The sequence below is a fragment of the Diadema antillarum genome, unplaced genomic scaffold, assembly GCF_040938485.1.
Source record: "Diadema antillarum isolate AM-2024a unplaced genomic scaffold, OU_Dant_1.0 seq00001172_RagTag, whole genome shotgun sequence".
Lineage (NCBI taxonomy): Eukaryota > Metazoa > Echinodermata > Echinoidea > Diadematoida > Diadematidae > Diadema > Diadema antillarum.
This window is the reverse complement of record NW_027271975.1, coordinates 7,497-31,677: the sequence shown is the minus strand read 5'-3', so window position 1 is coordinate 31,677 and position 24,181 is coordinate 7,497. Positions and strand designations below refer to the sequence as shown.

Below are 24,181 nucleotides of genomic sequence, written 5' to 3'. Positions count from 1 at the left end.
CGCTCTAGTAAGTTAGTGGTGTGCAAATGATGACCTGTGAATGGTAGGAGCCTACGCCAATGATGGCTGGTATTGTGAATCATCAGCCTGTGCAAGAATGGCCAGTGGTATGCCAATGGAGAGCGCTGAATGGTAAGTAAAATTGTTATGAGCCAATAGTGCAAAGCAAAATGTCAAAGCTTCAGTGGTGTATGAACTGAACTTTAGACATTAGACCAGGGGCCTGTTGCATAAAACTTACCGTTGAATTTCAATGGTAACTACCGTCAAAATTAGGCGTCACAGCCAATCAGCATCAAGGATTACAAAATTTACCGCTGATTTGAAGACTTACCGCTAGAAAGGAGCGGTAAGTCCAGCGGTAAGGGTTTTATGCAACAGGGCCCAGGCAATGATAATTTGAGTGGTATCGTCAAGAGTATAGCCTGCAGAGGACAGGTGACCTGAGTGATACACTGTTAATAGTCCGCGGCATGTGGAATGGCCTGCTGGTAAACCAGGTGGTATGTGGATTAGGTGGATTGGTATTCTAAGGGGTAAACCAAATGGCATGTTGAGTCGCATGCTGAAGGGTAAACCAATGGTAATCTGAGTGGATACTATTTTTCAAGTGTTGAACTTGAAGGTAAGCTAAATCAATGGCATTTTGTGAATGCGAAATGAATTGACAGTGGTCGATGGTAATTTGCATAGTAAAATCAATTTGTGACCCTGCACCTCAAAACAAACGAAAAGTCGCCAGATATGGATTTTTAGTTAAGACCATATTCTGAAAGAGCAGACTTTAAGCTTTAAAATGATGTATAACTCAAATCAAATTTACTCTCCTAACCTATCTAAATATTGGAAAGAAAGCACAAACTCAGGAAAAGTGTGAACTGAGAAAAGAGGCTCTGAAGTAGAGGCTCTGAAGTACAGTGTCTGTTCAAGCGCTTAATCTTTACCAAACCGTGCTGGCTGTGCGATGAATGGGACAAAAAACAGGAAGTAAACCACCAGAGTAACAACAATGAAGGGATTATCAGATTAAACTGAAATTAAGCATGCCTCATTAACACATTCTGTCCGTAATCAATGCCAACTTTCAAAGCAGTAGCACTATTTTTTCAAAAGTTATTAGAGTTGAAAGTGAAGAGTGTGGACAAGGTTTTTCAGAAATGAAAAAGGGATTCTGAAGACACACCTAATCACACTAATTCTACCAAAAATGTTCGAGATAAACTGCTAAAACTTTCCTGCCCGTTTTATGATACCAAATTTTAGCATAATGTAAAAGAAGACCCGCTCTTTCAGAAAATAGATGTGAAAAAGTCAAGCTCGGCTAGGATGACCCATTTCACTTATTTTCAGTCCTCACGCAAAGTCAGTGTGTGCGACTTTATGTTCGTTTTGAGGTGCACGGTCACATTTGATTGGTACCATTTCATTTACCATTCATTGTCTAGGTAAGATATTCCAATTGTTTAAATTAGTTTATATAGTGATTTTGAATGATAAATTTTGCATCGTAATTCTACCCTTCAAGCTGAATTAGTGCCTACTTTGTCAAGGTGAACTTACTAAATTGAATTCGTTTTGGTAATAAGCAAATCAATGGTGGATGGTAAGCCAGTGGTACGATGATGGCAGAGCATAAATGATAAATTCTAATATTAGTAACCGAATAACAAAATCTATCATTCATTTATCATTCAATATCGTGCAAAAAAGATGTGTGAAGTATAAGTTTGAATTGTTGTCTTGAATGGCTAGTTCTGAATGGTAAATGAATGGAACCGTACCATAAATGGTTAAAATATTGTAAGTGGTAGTCATTACATAACAGTCTTCACATAAATCTCGGAACGGCCAAAGTCTATCCATTCTTCTTCTTCATTTGACTGCTTTAAAGCTATTTCTGAAAATGAGGTTGTGAAAGTTATCACTGCATATTCATCAACAATGCAGTCTTCATTCAATCCCAACATCGATGCTAAAGAAACGTCTCCCTTATTTGGTCCCTGCAAGTACAAATGAAATATCATCTGTAAATCATTTGAAATTGGTTGTTTTACTTTGCAGTTTAACTGAGCAGATATTTCAACCGACCTTTAGGCCACATCCGATGATCTTGAGTATCCCGAATTAAAGATAATGATATGATCTCTGCCAAATTATTGGAGAAAATGGCAACATCGAGCACGTTTTACCAAATTTTAGAAGCTTACACCGTCTTTTAGTCCAAAGTAGTGTATAATTGGCCTACAATTTTAAACATTACCACTAGCTTTTGAATGTTTGTTTGTTTCCTGCAGATTGTTTGAGGGAACTACAGTTGAATTTACACTTAGGAAGCTTAGTTCAAAAAGCTAGGACTATTTTGTTCTTCCAAGAAAAGGAACCAAATTTTATGTAGCACAAATATTTACGTAATTATATTTCTTATTTTGGAATAAAATTACCAAAATTAACAGCTCCAAATCTCCATTGAAAACCCATCTTTCTTTTTTTTTTTGCAGTCTAAATAAACATTAAACTGTGTACCATTGAACATTATACATTCATTCTTTTCTCAACGCATGGCTTACAATGCTGTCTCAGAATAAAATGGCACACAATGGGATTACATCGTGACACATAAAGAGTTAAGCGCGTGGTGACATACACTATGTGTTACGGGCTCTTTATAAGCATTGTTATTATTGTTCTTATTATTTGTATTATCATTGTTGTTATTCTTATTATCATCAGGGTTCTAATCATAATTATTGTCATTATTGTAAATACTAAGTGGTAAACTCTGAAAGTGAATGAACGATAATTAGAGTGGTATACAAGTCAATACATTTTGTATTGTATTTTGGTTGTTGTTGTATATAAGGGGGCAGTATAGATGCTTTTTACGTGTTTAAATCTAGACGTCTGTATCAAAATGATCTGCCCTTCACTAGTGAGTCTACGTAAATACTGTTTATGAGAAGAGTAGCCAAATAATAAGCATTATCTTCATAGATCTGAATTAACTTTACAAACCTGCGTTTTGCACCAGAGTCAACATTCGCAGTGTTGTTAAACAAAACCTGTTGACGTTTCCAATGTTCCAGCCGAAGAGACTGAGTCATCACTGGGAAGGTCGTCCACATATTGTATAATAGGCCTACTCGACTCAGTGTCCACACAGGGAACAATACGCACCTATTTGATCGGGTGTAAGAATTATTTTGTCACGCGGAATGACATGCTTGCTGGCCTAGTATACAATACGGTTTATATTATAGGCAGAAACTTTCATCTCTTTGGACCAGTGTTACTTGTTACAACATTTTATGTTTTGTTTTAACTATGTCGATTCGTCTCCTAAACTATAAGACAGGGGTTCCTTGAAGCCAGACGAACTGTAATCTCTGCGGAGCAATATCCCCAACGCTATAGACTGATCTTTCGCTGTAAGTAATAATCACACTACCTCTTTCACCAAGTTAGCATTTCTGAGGAGCCTATCAAACAATCAGGTGTGTGTGTATTCCGTTAGTCTTCAAGCATGTAAAAAGCTATACCACTCTTCATTTTAATCTGCATGTTGTCAATAACGTTGTTTATTACGTGTCATACAGTATCTCAATCCGATTGACTGTTTGGCCAAAAATTACCTTTGAACCTGATTTTCATTCTCAACCCCAATCGATGTAGACATATTACTCGGTTTGAATCTCTATAGTCATAATAGTTGTTCTCATATTTTGTACTCAGACAACGCATTCAGTTCATTGCTTTTTGTCTGTAGGACCCATTGCAAAACATCTTAGTCATGCCAAGGCATAAAGTAGCAGTGGTAGGAGCTGGCATCATTGGCGTTGCCACGGCAGTCAACATCCAGACTCTCTGCCCAGATGCTGATGTTACGATCCTTGCTGAGAAGTTCTCGCCGGACACGACGTCTGATGGGGCGGCAGGTTGCCTACAGCCTTACTTGGTTGTTGGTACGCCAGATGAAGATGTGATGTGAGTATGGAAATGGACATTTCTGTCTTGAAAGAAGTATTTATATTTTCTTTTTCTACTGTAATCCTACATAGGGTAGTTAGCCGCTTTCTTCAATCCTATATAGATTACTGAAGATATCATCATTTTTGTATCATACTTGCTAACTCTACCGCTTTTTAGAGGTTTTGACCGGCTACCGATTTTCTCTTCTTATCTACCGATTTTGTAGCAAACCTACCATAATGAAGTCATATTTTCTCTTCATTGTGCGTTAATTCCCTAAAACAAGTTAGTAATTAGAATACATGTACTAATAATACTTTCAAGGAACTCGTTCCTCAAAAACGCCGTATTCAGCCTTCTAATATGCACACATGTTATATGCACAATGCAGTGGCGCACTAAGTGCGTGCAAGACTTACTGTACACGTGTACGTGTAGCTAGAACCATGCATAATAGTAATGTTTTGGTAGCTCACGTTCTGCAAGAGTGAATGCTACGTATGGAAACCCTCCCAAACACTGCAGAAGAGAGCAAAATCTGCCACGTACAGGAATCTCACAGCCAGGTCATCTGCTAATTATTTTAGGTTTGGTGAGGGCAATATTATGTCTTATTCATCTTTATACCTCCACAATAGAAAGTACACTATAAGGGGATAAATTATTTGCCAATATGTTTGATTACATTTTCACATAATATTATGCTTTAGCCTACAAAAATTATTTACCAATATGTCTGATTTTATTTTTATATGCATAGTCTACAAAATAGTTCATAGATTTACTTGGATTATATGTTTTTTTATCAATACCAAGAACCCTTTAAAAAGGTTAAAAAGCATGCACCAAATCTCATATTTTGATATTGGAAAACAAAAAAGTCCACACCATGTGAGGAAGGATACCCCTCTCAAACCCTCTTCACCCCCCCCCCCCCCCCCCCCCTCGCGCGCAAGCGCGCTCGGGCTTGGTCGCTTCGCTCCCTCGCAAAATCTACCTCTTCAGGATTTCAAAATGTTGGCAAGTATGTTGTATATATTTCATTTTGTGTGTGGAGGTGTGTTTGACAATTTCAACGGGATTTAATTCGGCTCTGCACTAGAGAAGTAAAGTTATTGTTCTGTTATGTGCAGAGCATACATGACTCTCCTATACACATGGGCCTGATGGCATTTCAAAGGTAGGTTTACCGTTTAACGGTGGATCTGTGATTTAAAAATGTTCGAGATGTCACGTTTGATGCAAATGCGTAGGTCGGTTGTATCAGAAAACATTCTACCATATTAAAATTTTCTAATAAAGCCTAAAATATAAGGAGATACCACTATTTTTCTCAATAAACCATAACCCTGTGGACGATTTATTCTATAGAAGCAATTTCATTTTAGCTATTGTTCACATTTTGTATAATTAACAATATTAACATTGATTATACGGATTAACATTTTTATACATTCGATATTTCTATCCCGATCTCACATTTTAAAACTACAGTAAAGCAGTAAAGCTGGGTATGTGTTTCAGCTGTAAATGGTAAAAAAAAAAATGCCTTTCAGTCGCTTCGACTGCCGTTCCAAAGGGCACTGTATAGTTGCCGTCCTTGCATTGAGATTGCTGTCACCAGCCCGGATATTGGCCTTTCCACAGGAGTATCAGACAAACAACTGGCTGCCAGTAACATGTGACCTAATTAGATTATGCTGTTTTGAGGACACAGTATCTTTATGTAGATGTGTGTGTGTGTGTGTGTGTGTGTGTGTGTGACCCTGCATCACAAAACCAACAAAAAGTCGCCAGACATGGATTTCCAGTTAAAGACAGATTCTGAAAGAGCAGACTCTAAGCTTTAGAATGATGTACGTAACTCGATTCACAAATGGACTCTCCTAACCTATCTACATACTGGAAAGAAAGCACACACTCTGGAAAAGTATGAGCTGTATGAGAAAAGAGGCTCTGAAGTACAGGGTCTATTCAAGCATTTAATCTTTACAAAGTCATGCTTATAGCTGTGTGATGAAATGGACAATTACACAGGATGTAACAGGAGCAACAACAATGAAAGGATTACAATCAGATTAAAGGACAAGTCCACCTTCATAAACATAAGGATTGAGAGAATGCAATATTAGTAGAACACATCAGTGAAAATTTGAGGAAAATTGGACAATCGATGCAAAAGTTATGAATTTTTAAAATTTTTTGTGTTGGAACCGCTGGATGAGGAGACTACTGAGGCTCGTGATGTCATATAAGTACAACAATATTAAAAAATGTAAAGAAAATTCAACATATTTTCACTTTTTTCGCATAATAAAAGAGCAATTGACTTGCCTCTTTCTAAGGCAATGGGAATAATATTACCCATAACATATGTCAGTAACGAGTCAAGGGATTGTTTACTTTTTTTCAAAAGATGAAATTTTGTGAAATTCTCTTTATATTTTCCTTATGTTGTTGCACGCATGTGACATCCTACACTGCAGTAGTCTTCTCATCTGCACTAAAACTTCAAAAATTCATAACTTTTGAACGGATTGTCCGATTTTCCTCAAACTTTCACTGATGTGTTCTACTGATATTGCTACATTCTCTCAATCCTTATGTTAATGAAGGTGAACTTGTCCTTTAAGCTGAACTTAAGAATGTTCTAATATCAACACATTCTGTCCATGAATAATGCCAACTTTCAAAGCAGTATACTAGCGTTATTCTTTCAATAGTTATTATAGACTAAAAAGTGAAGGGTGTGCAAAGGATTCAAGAAATGAAAAAAAGGGCCTCTAAGACATACCAAATCATTCTACTCCATAGAAAAACCGGGGAAAGCACACTTTCCCATTCATGTTCTGATCCCAAACTAGAGAATAATGTGGAAGAAGAAAAGCTCTTTCAAAAAATATGAAAAACTTAAGATTGACTCGGTTGACCCATTTCACCTCTATTAGGTCCTCACGTAAAATCAAGGGGTTCGACGTTTTTTGTTCGTTATTATGATGCACGGTCATTCAAATTGTTTATATATATACATATATATGATATAGTAGAGAGGAAGAGAGAGAATCTAGAGTAAAAAGATTTCTGTTAATATTCTGCTTTCCATATTCAACTCTAGGAATATTATGAGGAAACTTGTATTACCTTTTCCTAATTCCTTTTCACACAAAATCTCAATTTCATAGCAGGGCCCACCACAGAGATCAAAGTTCTTAGATTTTAAGTGTCGTAGGCGTGCTTTATATTTTCGAATCTCTGTCGGGCTCTCAAGTGTAGATTTAGACAACAATTAGATTAAGGTAGAAGAGTGGGTGAGATGTACACGAAAAGTCATGCAAAAACACCAAAAACAGGGAAAATACTATATTACTCATGTTTTGTATAATGTACTGACTGTATGAAGCTCGTGTGGACATGTTCCCGCAGGAGATGGTTTTCTTCCACCTTCAAACATCTGCGGAAAATTGTTCTCTCCACAAATGCTGGGAAATCTGGTGTTCACTTCACTTCTGGTTACAACATCTACAAACACAATGTGGTGAGCTAAATACATTAAATTTTGCTTTCCAGAGACATATCGCACAAAACATGTTTCCTTTGTCATGATTATAATAGCATGCATATACCATGCTCACAGACTGTAACCCATTGATTGCATTTTCTTTGTGTTCTACCAAGTATTCTACGTCGAATTATTATGATATGCAAATTGAAAACATTTTGGGAGAACATAATGGTGTACGTGTAGTGAATTTACAAAGCATACACTCCATCGAAATGAGATACACAATGCATTGATACTTCTTATGCTGCATTTACAACACGTACGGCACGAGCAATGGGCCGGGTTTTTGCTACTATGATGCGCCAAATGGAATCGTGTCTGGTTCTGTTACAAAAGAAGCACTAACTCGAAACAAAATCACTGACTCAGAATGTTATTCTTATGTCAAAATCAAGAGCAACAAAATCAACTGTACAAGATTAATTTTGTAACAAAATTATAAGCGGGGAAGTGATATTGTAACAGAACCAGACATGGTTCCTTTTTGCACACCATAGCAAAAACCTCCTTCCGTGACCCGTGCCGTCGGATTTGGTGTAAACGCACTCAGGTAAAATGAAACGTGGGTAACTATACATTACGATTACACTGTGACTGCTTTAGACAGTGCACTCAAACCTCAAGATCTCTACTTGGTTCAAAACCATAGCGAAAACCCTGCAAAATTGTATAGGACACACCCCAAAAGAACTGCAAAGAAAAAAAAAAGGAGATAAAAAACATCCCTTATAGATGGCGTATAAGAATCCACTTGTACCTTGGGTCATCCACGTGCATATCAAATAACATTCAGGCCAGAAATAGGTCATTAAGGAAATGACAGATTGAGAAAGACAGTGACAATAATGGAGATAATAATTAGATTGATTTGGACTGACAATAATCTAGTATTAGTGTTTTTTTTTTACTATTTGCCTTTTATAGCCAGAACCGAAGTGGAAAGATGACGTGATTGACTTCCGCATTGTTCCTGAGAAAGAGCTGCAACTTCTGTTTCCTTCCTTCAAGTGAGATTTTTTTTTTCAAAGTCTGTCTTTCCTTTGCTCTCTATCTTTAACCCTATAAAGCCCAAGCTATTTTGACCCCTCGCAGGCCCAAGGGGGGGGGGGGGGGGGGGGGGGGGGGGCACATTGTGCCCCCCCCCCCCCCCCTTTATATAACTTTTCTATTATTTGATGTATCATCGTCATATTTGGCACATGGGTAGAGTAACTCATACTCTACATGACCATAGATTTGAATTTTCTCAATGTCACCTATGGAGAGCGCTATTCGCCAAAATATGAAGAAATACATAGGAAATATGCTAAAAACATGTTTTTTCTGTATAATATCTTTATCCCCATTATATATGTCTTATTATAAGCCAATCATTTTCATATTTGCCACAAATGATAAGCAAGTGAAATCTTGTTATTTGTTATGGTTGAAATTTCTCAAGGTCACCGCATGGAGGCGCTATTCATATCTGCATAAAGTAGTACATTATGAGACCTGAGATGAAATGTTCGGAATGGGTACATGTAGTTATGATATTTCATATTTGCATAATAGTAGAATTTTGAGATTGCCAATTAACAATGTGATAAACTTATGACATTAGAGGCATAACTTGGGTGAAGGGATCAAAATAACACAAAATAGAAGGGCAATCTTTAGGAAATATTATTGTTTTCAATTATCTCTATTATATCTATTGTTTTATGCCTTTGTCACATAAAAAAACAAAGGAAATAATAAGAAACACTTTCCAGGACCATAATTACTTCAAATTTTGCTCCTTCCACAAATTTCAGCCAAGAAACCTTCATTTCATGGGGTATACACTGTAATGTTGTTAAATGAAATGGAAACAGAAAAATGATGCAATATCTGGCTGACATGGTTGTCAGTGTATGGTTGCCATGGCAACCAGCAACATCAGATATAGCTAAATTTCATACCAAAATGTTTGCAATAAGATTTTAGGAAAGGTCACCAAATTTGGTTGAAATCAGATAAAGGGCTAAGGAGTGGCAAATGAAAATCTGGTAGGGGGGGGGGCACAATGTGCCCTCCTCCCCCCCCCCCCCCCCCCCCCCCCCCCTTGGGCTTTATAGGGTTATTCCAGTTGAAGACTAGTCCTGAGTAAACTCCGACAGGGGTGTAAAATTGGAAATGCATATTTTAACAGCATAAGCTGCCCTTATTCGGTAATATATACGATTCACTTTTATTTCATCTTTTTGTATGATAGAGATCCGTGTGTTTTGCTGACAACGTTACTTTTATACTTACAAGTGTATGCTAAAATTCATAGTTTGGAAGGATAATTCTATCTTTAAGATGTGTTTAAGTTTTGTTCATTGGGATAACATTTTTGTTTTTGTCTAGAGTTGAGTTTCTTTGTTTGCCATCCAACAGGTGTATAGTAAAATATACTTTTAAAACAGTCTGCAGTACATTATATATCAACGTATTTGATAATACATGATGGTACCGTATAATAAATGTAGATGAGGTATTGCTTACGAGTGTACAATGTGCAAAATGCATATGTGAATCCTTCAATTCTGTTTCACTTCCCTAGATATGGCTGGTTCTACACCACCCTCATGTGTGAGAGCCACAGATATATTCCATTTCTGACAGAGAGGTATTCAAACTTCAGTGCATCACACAATATATGACTGATCGTATGCTATTTGTAGCAGAACGTATAGCTCAATGGAGTCATTTTTAGGCATATATATGCGAATAATGCCATTTCACAGGGCGTTTGTAGAAAATGGCTGCTCGATAGTAACTTTGGAACAATCGCAAACTGACAAAGCAAGACTGTGTGTGCTCTGAACTGTTTCAAAGTTACATGGGTTGGTAACTCTACCGTTTGTCGCCCCCTAAAGTAATGCGCATTGTTATTTAAAGCCCGTGTCAACCATTTTTGCAATTTCCCCAGGCCAGCAAAGCTAACTGATTTGAGCACCCAAACAAATCCAACGTGTTTACAGCCCATGCAGCTGGGTGCAGAAAGGGGGTTATTGATACTATTCATAACTAGGGCCCTTTGAAAAGAAAGTTAGTCTTTTTGATAAACGAAGTAAAGACTTTTCATGTGATAATTAAGTTTCAGTTCATTTCAGTTAATTTGTTTCATTCTTCTTCTTTTTTTCCAACAGAACACAACACAGACTAAATCAGGAATTCTATCACAAACGTATACATTCAACTTTGCAAAGGATATCAAATGATACAAATAAAATTATATACAATTATGCATGCATACTTGCAATAACAAAAAAAAAGATACAAGGTTATGTTTCAGTTGAGATATCTCTCAGCCAATCATTTAATTACGATCCATATCGCTATGTCATGATAGGGTTTTGAAGGAATGCACTGTTGTTATCAAATCTGTTCATGTGTCCTGTCAGATAATATGATTGTATTGCAAAGATTGAATGGAAGTGGTTACAATCATAAAATCTCCATTTTATAGAGACATACCGAAATCTACAAGAACTGGCCCATTATTTAGAGAATTAGATAGGAACCTAATTTTCTTAATTGGTAATTTTAGCGGATTACTCATAAAGCCTTGCAATGAAGAGGCTTTAGAAATTCTGTAAGCAAAATTTACAGTGATGTATGGAATATGACAGTCTGAAGTGACAGATTTTTTTTTTACTCTGCCATACGTAAGGCTTGCTGCCTCTGCATCTATGTCGAATTTGAATGGATTATTTGATGCTAATGAAATATAAGCTACAAGTGTACATGTCTAGGCACAAAAAGGTCTAATAAATCACTTCATATTAAATTCTTTTCCTCTCATGAATACTGCAATGAACTATGACTATTTATTATGCTGAATGATACCAGAATAATCCATGCAGGTGGCATGTTTCAAAAGTGCGTGTCCTTGACACTATTGTTATTGGTGTTTTTTTCGACAGATTCCAGAAGAATGGTGGTATTTTGATGCAGCGGAGAATATCCAGTTTTGCTGAGGTATACTGAGTAGAGTTTATTTGTACATTTATTTTGTGAAGCTTAGCAACAGAAACATAATTTCTACTCCCTATAGAACAATGTTTCAAGTTACTGTTGGAGGCAATACAATATATGGTTTGGTTTTAAGAAGTGTATGATTATGTCTACACACTGTACATGTATATTATATCGTATATCATTATTTTGTCTATTCTTGTTGGTTCTCTTGTCTAGAGTCTTTTTTATGAGCTATTGAAACCGAGGCAGAAAATGAAGAAATTATGTTGTTCTACAGTACAAATATAACTCCTATTGTTGTTTTGTATTTCTTTAGAAACAAGACCAAAATTCAATATCAAATTTGCTCCACGAGAAATATTACATAAAAGTGATAAAACCTAAAATGGCATTAAACGTTTTACCACATATAAATGTAAACGTTCTCGTGGAGTATATTTATATTTGCCCTTTCGAAAACAAAAATTCACGTGCAGATAGCTCGTGTCGAGACGTATAGGCCATGTGTATTCTTTCTAACTCCAGGGCCCCATTTCATAAAAGATGTTATGATAGCAACTCTTGCTGGAATGGCAATTGTCATGGTATCGACAAGAATCCAGCTTCCTGATTGGCTGTTGTCATTGGAAGTTGACATTCCAGCAAGAGTTGCTATCCTAACATCTTTTATGAAATGGGGCCCAGTTTTATACAGGACTCATAGCAGTTAGTTTAAAAAGCGTGGTATATATACAACAAACGGATATAACAAAGTCGATCACGACTTCATGAATATATACATGTACCTGGTGCACAGTATTATTACTGGATAAGGTGGGTAGTTTTTCATGTAGTTTCGAAAGCCTGCAGCAGAAATAAAAACAACAACAAGAACAGAACAACCAACTTGATCTTAAATTGTGAAAATCATTCTATACAGAAGGTTTTACTTAGTGTTATTCGGTCACTTATTGATGAAGTCAGTCCCCTCTCCCGATCCCAGGCATTTCGTTGTTTCTTGTCTCTCCTCCGTTTCCGTGGTAACCCCTCCAGCTCTCTGGCCAGTATGATGTCGTGGTGAATTGTACAGGGTTGTGGTCGAGATTTCTTGCCAACGATGAGTCTGTGAGACCAGTCCGAGGCCAAGTCATCAGGGTAAGTCGCGAATCACCGCAGGAATTGTCACATATTCCTGTAAAATTTACTTAAAATGGCTATAGCAATGACAGCATAATAGTGCAGACAGAATGAATGAAAGTTCATGATTTTTGTTTACATATATATTCTCTGTCCTTCTGTACGTTTCCACCATTAAGTGTGGCTGCCATGGGTTGTCCGTCCGTTGTCCTGTCCTTCCCGAATCAATTTTGTAGACGACGTATTCAGGAATAGCACTGCGTATTCAAATGAAACTGTGCATATCTGTATATGTGAGTGGGCGAAGCTACACCTTATCAACCTGTGTGTGTACAGTGCACTCCCGTTATACAACGAGCAAGGTTGATAATAACGAAATTCTATTACAAAATGCATCGAGCGAAAAGTCATGTCCTAAAGTTATCATCCACACACCTTTACGCACTCTACTATTTCAACATAACAAAATTTCGATATAACGAATTCAAGGAAGTTCCCTGTTTCACTTTAGATTACTGTATAATGAAAAAGGAGGAAGCAATAAAGGCTATTGTAACTTCATTGTGCCTTGGTTGAGTGTGTTAAGTGTCTGTCTGTCAATGTGAGTATGATATAAGTGATATAATAGTATGTGTGTGTCAGTAGTTATTTGTGTGTTTATCCTCAATACAGTGAAGTTAAATTTTCTATACCATTCTGCTTTTCCAACTATACCAAAGTCACACAATCCATGGTGAGTAACATATTCGTAAGGCTCTGCAGCGTGCTATAGGACTTGGATAGAATGTTCCTTGACGTTATCCATCGAAGATATAAATTATCTGTCAACTAAAGTGGGAAATGCCTCTCGCTAGGCACATTGTGTGTCTTGCTGGGGAAGCTGTTCACAAACCACCGTGACATCGTGGTTTTGATGACAAATAGACCCCCCAAAAAATGTTCCTCAACTGTCACTATTCATAGCACAACAGGCAATATCAAAATCTTCTCTATAAGGCAGAGAAAAGCCTTGTGTGAATGTGCAACATAATTATTGCTCATTTAAATTTTTTACACGCTCGTCATTGCATTAAATACAGTTTTAGTCACACTTAACACCAGATTTGTGTGCATGTTATACAGTTGTAGTTACAAATGCTTTATCATCGTATCTCTTGCTGCTCATTTCATGAGATTGTTGTCAATTTTGTATTTCATTTTGGTGCGCATTTTTATTCCATCGGAGAGTCCACTCAATCCTTAAATATCACAATACACACTCTATCACCCTATCCTGTATTACCTTCATGTATGCATGTACTTTGAAAAATAGTAAATTAAAAACAAAGGCGAATCAAAAACTTGCGGTCTTAGAAGCAAAAACTCATCGCAATTTGCGGTGAATGAAAATAAGGAATTCCTAATTTGTAAATTTAGAGTACTAAGAATTAAAGATCGTAGTAGCTTCCTAAAGGTGCCCCACTGCCCCCCCCCCCCTCCCCCCCCCCCCCCCCCAAAAAAAAAAAAACACCTCCTGCTGCCCCGGACTCTAATACATGTATCATGTTGGGAATTGCAGCATTGCGACAAATTCATCTCCACCTGTTAGGACGAAGAAAAGCAAACAAAGTACCATAGGGATCATCCTCAATTTGAATAAAACAATGAACCTTTGAAGTTTCAATATCTGTCTATGCAAATAGTGGTACTTTTGTGTTAATTTGATGATCGATGAAAAATATCTTTTGCAAAACGACAGTAAGAGAACAGTATACGTCTATCTATCCTTGACACAAGTGACAATTTAAATGCTGAATGACCTCATTGCCTGTTTTCTTTCCCATCTGTTTACAAATACATGTTTCCTGTCCAGTTATCCAAACAATACACAAATGACTTTGTAGGCCATTCCTCAAAGAGCGAGGGAGCGTTTTACTATATACCAAGGTGAGTTACTGTAGGGAACGGTCTCTCTCTCTCTCTCTCTCTCTCTCTCTCTCTCTCTCTCTCGTGCGCATGATGGTTGCCATAGTGATTTTGCCCTTTGCTCTTCGTTCTACACATACCCATAATTGAGAACATTATGGTACATGTAGTTTCTGGAATTTTTCTAGATGTGAAAATTGACATGATTGTCTTTATCCAGCACTACCTCACTATACCCTTCCCAGATTTTAATATGTTGTAGCTGAGACTTTGGGCTATCGTTACTGTGCTCGCCGTTTTTTCATACGATGTCGCTATCACGTCAAAAAACTTGGTTGAAATTAAAGATTATCTTCGATGTATTTTCATATTTCTTTCTCTTTGCAACTTTATTTGCACTAACTCAGAAAGAACAGCCCCTATCACCCCCATATTTTGCACATATTTAGTTCGTGTCACGTACATTATTTCATAAAATAACAACTACTTGATTGGACACCATCTTGGGTATGTAAATTAGGGTCGAAGGTCATAAAGGTTTCATCCTGTAGCTTGGGGAATGCATGTCCTATCTTTCCCATATTTTGCACACGCAAAGACCATGTTACAAGAATCATTTCACAAAATAACCACTTTTTGCTCAGATGCCATCTTGTCTGTGCAAAGTGGGGTCAAAGGTAATATGTACTTCTTTCTGTAACTTCGTTTTGACGTGTTATCTCTATGGGAGGGAATTTTTCTAGATGTGAAAATTGACATGATTGTCTTTATCGAGCACTACCTCACTTACCCTTCGGTGAATTTCTCCAAGATTTTAATATGTTGTAGCTGGGACTTTGTGTTATCGACAGTATGCCTCCATTTTTTCATACGACATCAAAATTATGTCGAAAAACTTGGCTGAAATTAAAGCTTAGTTTCGATGTATTTTCATATTTCTTTCTTTTGGCAGCTTTCTTTGCACTCAAGACAAACAGCCTCTATCAGCCCAATATTTTGCACATGTTTAGTTCATGCCATGTACATTATTTCATAAAATAACAACTACTTGATCGGACACCATATTGGGTATATACTCTCTAAAAAAAAATCGAGTGAAAATATTCACTCTTAAAGGAGTGAATACAAAAAAGAGTGAATTTAGAGTGAAATTGGAGTGAATTTAGAGTGAAAATATTCATTTTCACTCATTTTGGAGTGACGTCAAGGATCACTCGAAGATTTTGGAGTGATCCCTGAGGTCACTCTTAAACGAGTGAAAATGAACATTTTCACTCCAAATTTACTCCAATTTCACTCTAAATTCACTCTTTTTTTGTATTCACTCCTTTAAGAGTGAATATTTTCACTCGATTTTTTTTAGAGAGTAAATTAGGGTCAAAGGTCATAAATGTTTTATCCTGTATCTTGGTGAATACATGTCTTCTCTTTCCCATAATTTGCACACGCAAAGACCATGTTACAAGAATCATTTCGCAAAATAAACACTTTTTGCTCAGATGCCATCTTGGCTGTGCAAAATGGGGTCAAAGGTCAAATATACTTCATTCTGTATCTTCGTTAGTGTATACGGAATGCGGTACCAAAGATGGCAGGTCTGACACCCTTTTCTAAATGAGAATCCAAACATTACATGGCCAATGTCCCCTAAACACAGATGAAACCTGTATGATCATGCCTATTGGGATCATGGCTCAAATCATTGAATTCCAAATAGATCGGATCACCTAATTTGTCAGTGTTGACAAATTCCAAGTCTAGTTGAACTGTCATCTCTGCATTGCGATGCTGCTCCAATCTAACAATTCACATGTGAGGTTGGCATGGGGTGGTTCCGCATTTTTCAAATACTCTCACGCTGTTAGCTGCTGCAGTTGTGAGCAGAGAAAGTTCAAATGGAAATCCATTCCAAATATAAGTTAGTCTGATAGAAAGAGAGTAAAATCTTAGAAGTTCAACAGTACAAATTTGACTGAAATTAGATGAAAAATAAGGAAGTTATAGAATTTTTGAAAGTTTTTTTTTATTTGTAATGGATGTCGGGAACCTGTAGAGGACGTCATTAGGTGGCTCAAACAGGTTGGAAGTCAATAAATGGCAAGAAGAGAAAGGAAGAGAGACAGAGAAAAGTAATGTGTGAAAGAAAAGGAGGGGGATAAAGAGAAAAGTGAACAAACAAGAAAATGAGAGCGCACTAATGTAAATCATAAAGTTATATGCAAAAATTTGTAACTGCTTTTATTCGATATGTGATGACGAGCGATATACCAGTGACTACTGTTATAACAAAGTCCTCGAAACCAGCATTTTTATTTTTTTTACAGTGTATATCGATACTCCATTATAGCTGGACAGTAAAGCATGATGTAAAGATATAGAGAAGATAATTTTCTGACCTGAATTTTTACTTAGTTGCAACGAGAATTTCGTTATAACCATGTTAGTTATGATGGGAGTACATCGTGTCTGTAACAAATTTAATGTTTGCTGATATTGCAATACTTATCAATAGTTTGAAACAACACACTCTCCTGTAATAATGACGCATCGTGATGCTGTAGCTATTCAGCAAATTCATTTTGTCCCATTTATGTTTAGGCTATAGCGCAATCTTAACATGAGAAAATGGAAAAACTGCATACATTCCCAGCAAACACATAACGTTTTCTTAACTTTTTACCCCTTCTTTTTGAGGTTCCGTACGTCTTCGTTTAAAATGGACATTTTTCAAACGTACATACAATGTCAAGGTTGGGACTTCAATATTGCAAAGCACAATGCAGGTTTTGTGTAAAAAAATTTGAAATATGAATGGATTTTTTATTATGTCTGCTACGTCTTCGTCATTTATAAACGTCCACAAAACGTTTTTGTTAGGTCTCCTAAGTCAACTTCATCTTTAATAAGCGTTTAAAAACGTTTATGTTTGATCCGCTACGTCTTTGTCATTGGTTTCTTTATCATGAATATTCAAATAAGTAAATGTACAATTTAAAAGCTAGTCGAAATAGATAAAAGACATAGAAATCTAAAGTGTTTATGCTGGCTTCAAACTTTCTGTGTTAAACTTGTTAAACTTTGAACGTTTCAAAAACGTCCAAACGTTAGCTGGGTAATATTCCGAAAGAGACGTTGAACCAATAGAAAAAAAAAAGGGTTAGTGTGCAGCGTAGATTCATGCATACATAATGTTTGTGATCTGCATATATATATATATATATATATATATATATATATATATATATTTAGTACCGTTACTTTGTTATGCTTGAATGTGTCAATGTTGAATATAGTTATGTGTGTGAACACATGAAGTATGAAGTAGATGTAACTTCGCAAAGAATGTGACTTTGAAGGCAAAAAATGCGCGCACACACACTCTTAGCACTCATACACTTTACACAACTGAACATACCATGTATGATAATGTTATCATGCCCACTAATTACAGCAGGTGTTTCCAGCCTGTGTGGTGTTCGATGGTACGGAGCTTTAGATTTACGGCGCGGACGTTTGCGACAACGATGGCGTTGGACGTTCTCCTCTCTCCCTGCGTCGTGCTGAAAAGTAGCTTTTTTTTTTTTTTTTTTTAGATTACGCGGAAACGCAACCCATGGAATATAAAATGGCGCCACCATAAGATCGGTGCATGAAGTGGCTCTCTACATGTCGTGAATTGAATGGACATAAAGACAGCCCATACCGCGTAGTGAAAACTCAGACGACGCCAGCAATAAATAGATCGACTTTGATTTGTGACTTTGCGCATGCTCAGAACAGTTTTTCTCTCTCTCTCTCTCTGAACGTACCAGTCGCGAAAATCTAAAGCTCCCTATAATCATGTTCACGGGCTCTCTGACTTGTAAAGCCTGGGTTATTCTCACCATTTTGAATAGGCTTTTACCATTCAATTCTATCAACAGGTTTCCAATGAATCTGGTGAATACAAATTTATCCTCAAAATCAATCCCTCGGGAACATCAGATTTTCACTCGCTCATGCGGTGAGTAAACTATACATCTGTGTTGAAAATGCAGATCATACTCTGGAATGTGGCCACATCAATTCCACAAATCAGCATTTAAGTCTTTGATCAGTGGCGGATCCGGAGGGGGACGCACCGGGCACCTGACGCCCCTCTTTATTTTTTGTGAAAACAAAAGAAATAAAAAGAAAAAAAATGGGGTTGCGTACGCCCCATCCTTTTATTTTGCAAAGGTGCCTCCCCTTTACGGAATTCCTGGATCCGCCCCTGTTGATTGTATGTCTTTTTTCCTTTAAATAGAGCAAGCACCCACTAACAAGGAATGATCTTAACCCCCGCCCCCCCCCCCCCCATAAACTGACATCTCATTGAATAATATTAATGGTGATGAATGGATTATCTAACAACGACTCGAAATTGGCTATTATACTTGAAACTTACTCCCGGTCCTGCTCCCGGTAGTATGGTACATTTCACTGTGTTCTCATATCTTTGTGTGTGAGAAATCTATTTTCTTTTCTTGCATATGTCACTCTGTCATGCCTGTATTGCTTCTTATTAAAGTCACCAGATGTGTGTGTGTGTGTGTACGTGTGCGTGTGTTTGGGTTCATGTAAATGTTATTGTATAATACGTACATTTATGTACATGATTCAATATGCACATATTATAGATATATCAAACATAATGATACACTGAGAGGCCCATTTGCACATCCACAAGCTTAGTCGGTCCCTCCATTTTTTGAATTTTGCGTACTGTTTGATTCCCTCTTATCACTTCTGTTTTCATGACAATTATTGGAAGGTTACACAATTATTGTACATTCTTTTCATCACATTTTATGCACATTATTCTCTGTTACCAAAATAAGTGATGTCTATATGTTTTTCGCGAAAAATGAAATAAAGAATTAAATTTAGTTATGTATGGATATATATGGTGTGTGTGTGTGTGTGTGTGTGTGTGTGTGGATGTGTGTGCGTGTTGGCCAATGTCAAAATCTTGTAAAATGAGCTTTCATAATGATCTTATTCATTTTGTTGAATATTACCCACCTAACAATAATAGGAAATTGAAAAAAAAAAATGTTGTTTTTTAAGGTTTTCCCACCATTTGTCTCTATGTTATTTATCTTGGCTCCAAAGTCTAAAGAGCAAGAAATTTGCATAATTGCTTGATTTACAAATAATTGTTGGCTATTCACAACACTTGGTACAATGCTTACATGGATTTTATGTAGTAAGGAGTGGAAGAAAATGTTGATGATGCTATGAAAAACACTTTCTTGTCGAACTGTTTTGCTTTCCTATTTTTTCATTTGTTTTAGATCTTCAAAAACATCAATAAAGATACTTATGTCTATACTTAAAACATGAGTCATGCGATTAACCTGACATATATATATATGTATATATATATATATATATATATATATATATATATATATTTATATATATGTATATGTATATATACACTGTATAAGAACATAACATGCAAGGTTTTACAACAAATTAAATAAGGATTGAATTAAATTAAGATAAATTAGGTCAGTGTGAAGGAATTATCATCTGTTAATGCTTGGTTGAATTACACACTACACCATGTACAAGTTGAAAAATGAATTGCGCCATTGTGGCAAATTCATAACCATAATTATAATGTTCATAGTCGACTGCTAAGACAGTGCATCACTAAAATTATTGGGAATATAAGAACCATGTGTTTATTTCTGAAAGTGATCATAGTTGATTATATTGTAGGGCCTACTATACAGAAACAATAAAATGAAATGAAATGAAATGAAATGAAAAAAGAAAGAAAATAAAACATTGAATGTTTTATTCTTCTTTCTCAGCATGTAGCATGCTTATGGATGCAGATAACGATATATTACACCATTACACTAGTGTTGGGAGAATGCAATCTTTTCTTTTCGCTTTAGTACAGGTGTAGGAAGTGCTGAATCTTTTTTTATTTACCATGCAACCATGTCCATTATGTTAATTCAGCCTCTGACTCAAATCTTTATTCATTTGCTTCGTATCGCCATCACTATTGCCACCTGCATGGTAAATGGTAGATCTTACAAGTTGTATAAATTAGCGTTTAAAAGCTGGTATAACTTAAAGTATGCAATAGCTTGGTCTTAAAACAACTGGTATAACTGGATTGGGGAGATACATTACTCACATCTCTTTGCTGAGGCCTGAATATATCTCACTTTGCATTTATTTTGCTCTCACTTGCCTTTGCGCTTGTTTTCTGTTGGTTTGTCTATCTGTCTGTCTGTCTCTCTCTCTCTCTCTTAACGTACTAGCATATTGTGGGATACAGTGGGCTATGAATGGTGCAAAGCAGTGTATTACTGACTATAATGAAAATGATTGATGATGTAGAGGTACAGTCTAAGAACATGGTTACACTCTCTTTTCCCATACCTATACATGTACGTGGTATTCATAGAATTTCCAGTTATGTTGAAGTCAGAATTACAGACATCAGCGTACAGAATTCATGAAATCAAAGAATAATTTGACTTAAAACTAGTGATAAGAAATCAGGTGATTGTTCGAATATTATAGGAAGTGTGATATATAGACTCTTTGAATTCTTTATTTTCTGTTCTTATGTACTGAAATGCATTTTTCTCTTTAGATTTGAAACACAATTGTATTTCCTAAGAAGCACGCTGATATACATGATGTGTGACCGACCATCACAAGAATCAACTACAATTTATCAGTATCTGCTTGAACCTTAAGATGCTTTCCCAAAAAGTTTGTTCATCTGGTGACAGAGTTTCGCGCATATATTGCTGGTTTTGCAAAATGGTAGATTTGACGAGATGTGTAGCATCCTAATCCAAGGTTCGAGAATTTGAAAATAAGAAGAATAAAAGGAAATCCATGTTTATTGATGATTTGATCAAGGTTTGATAATGGTGGGTCACACCAAAGACTCTAAAAAGAGAAAAGAGAATGTCAAAATATTTCGGTAACAGTTTATCTCTAATATTACTTCATACAGATTGAAATATTTTTGATATATTCAAATGCACAGACACAATTTTCATTTCAAAAGTTTGAATTACAATGTGATATTAGTACATTTTCAGCTGCTGACGTGATTTGTGATGCAATGCTATAATCATGTGACAGGCAAGATGACGTGACCCTAGGTGGGACGGCCCAGGTTGACCGATGGGACACAGAAGTTGACCCGAAAGACTCCAAAGAGATTTGGGAGAGAGCTGTCGGCATCCTACCAAGTTTGAAGGTTTGACTAATCTTGCAAGTGCTCTCTATAGCACATATCCATAATCCGTAACCCATATTGGGCCAGATAAAGGACTGTGAAAGTTCTTTATTACAAAGGTTTCTTATTCTATTGTTTCATTATTCCAAAGTTTCATAACACTGAAAAGGATAATGACATGAAAATGACCTGGTTTATGATTATTCTGAAAGTTTGTAATCAGAAAGTAAGATGTGGTTCAATATTCAAAAGGTTCATTTCTGTGCGGTTGTTGTTGTTTTGTTTTTTCTTTTTCGGATTACCGAACTTCCTTTCATTATCAGATTAACAAACCTTTGAGATAGCAAACCTTAAATTTTGCATAGACAAACCTTCGAAAGGACAACCTTATTGAATTATTGGATTACGTACCTTCAAAATATATCCTTTAAACTTTGGGATTAAAGTGCCTTCAAAATATCAGGAATTACAGACCTGTAATTGGAGTAATGAACCTTTTGAATAATTCCACTATTGTTTGCATTAACGAACCCTCTTTCATTATTTTTTTATTAACGAACGTCTAGCTCGGTATACGAAATTTATGTGTTTCGGAATAATGAAACTTCGGTATACACTTAATAAATCTGATTTCATTTTCAGATTAGTGTACCTGTTGCACGGAATAACGATCCTTACCTCAGAGGACACGTCATAGAATATCCCATGGTTAGGAAGCAGCAACGCAACCTCTCATTAGAATTTTGTTGAATGCTATTGTCGTCGAATATATTGAATGGCCAGCGATTGCTTGTTTGAATTTGGGGGCAAATTTCATAAGTTCATTCAACTCATTTAAGTGTCATGTGAAATATTGTGTTGTATAAAGGGGGAGAAGTATGCACATGGGAAACATGAAATCACCCCGGATCCCTGAAAAGTAGGCCCGTTTGCTTTTAGTGGAAATACTCATATATTTCCAGACAGACTACATAAGAAGATGATACGTTAATGTTATGAGGTATAGGGCGCCAATGGAAGGCTTGAAGAATTATAGTAATATGCAAGATAAACATTTGATTCTTTGAGTACATGCTCGAAAATTGTAGTAGGGCAGTGTCTGTCTTTCATCCATATCAGGAAGCCAAGATCTTAAAAGAGTGGGTTGGACTGAGACCCCAGCGCAACAAAGGCATTCGAGTTGAGGCAGAGACCATGAGCTTTGGAACAGAAAAAGTTAAAGTAAGAAGTTACCCCTGCGTAGTGTATGTCTGTGTGCATATCTTTCCCACCTCCACCATGTACCCACCCACCCCCCCCCCCCCCAACAATGGGGGATAGGCATTAATTCATTGTTTACCAATTCGATACAACTTGAGTGCAGGCTGCCCAAAATTCCCACCCAAATGTTCCCAGTGTTTGATATACAATACAGTTCGTATGTATAATGTACCGGACTTAGAGGGAGATCGGGTGCTTCTGTGTCCCCCGCCCCCTTGAAAAGAAAGAAAAGAAATATGTAGATAAGATTAAAGGCTTATACATCTGAATATAAAATTTTTATAGGTTAATGAAGCAATGTTTTCTGAGTATAGTTACCTTGGATGTACAAATCCCTTTTGAATCCCCTACACAAATAGTCACTATATGAAGTTAAACAGAATGATAATCCCATAAGCTATCTTCATTCCCTTTTCTGAAAAGAAATTCATGATCATGTATTCTTTGGGTGGGGAAGGAACATTCACTTATGATTGTTACATGCAGTAAATTGCAAGGCTGAGAATCTCCTCGTATCAGAACCCTATCTAGAAACTTTAATGCTGCGTTCTTGATGCAAGATCACATTTTTATCGTCTGTTGTATGAGGACTCTTCATATCAAATTTGCTCTAAAAGTTTCTGAAAGGTGTTGCTATTGTACCTATGTTTCTGTCTTGTTTGTGGCAGGTGGTGCACAACTATGGCCATGGTGGGGCCGGGATCACCCTCCACTGGGGCTGTGCAGAGGATGCTGCAAAGCTGGTGCAGAAAGAACTCTCCTGCACTACACCCAAAGCAAAGCTCTGATCCAATGGGAAAATTCATTTGGGCTTCCATCCTCTTGCACTTTCTCTCTCCCCCATTCTCAGTAATAAACAGACTTTCTTTCTATTTTTTCCCCTGATAATTAAGATATCTAAGTATGTTGGGCATTACTTATGGTAATAAGTGGCTTTACAGATAACATCATTGAATCAACACGGAAGGAAAGATAATGAGGTTTCAAAAGAGTAGCCGTTAACTTGTGTTTCTATTGATAAAGAATTTATTCCAACATTACAGAAAATTCTTTCGCTATCTCTCTTTCCCTCTCTCAAAAAAGGATCAAAATAGATCAACTCCTAAACTTGATTTTGGTCAGGAAAAAAAAAGTATGAA

The 24,181-nt window shown here is 36.6% G+C and overlaps 1 protein-coding gene across 1 annotated transcript; it reads left to right on the top strand.

Moving 5' to 3' along the window:
* Positions 1-3,285: 3,285 nt before the first annotated feature.
* LOC139744417 (D-aspartate oxidase-like) lies at positions 3,286-23,830 on the top strand. The gene is made up of 11 exons (XM_071654855.1): positions 3,286-3,425; positions 3,764-3,981; positions 7,390-7,501; positions 8,453-8,535; positions 10,098-10,163; positions 11,464-11,518; positions 12,551-12,652; positions 14,487-14,560; positions 21,686-21,803; positions 22,902-23,003; positions 23,711-23,830. Exons 2-11 carry the CDS (start codon positions 3,788-3,790, stop codon positions 23,828-23,830), a joined length of 1,026 nt encoding a protein of 341 aa, XP_071510956.1. The 5' UTR covers positions 3,286-3,425; positions 3,764-3,787.
* Positions 23,831-24,181: the final 351 nt, after the last annotated feature.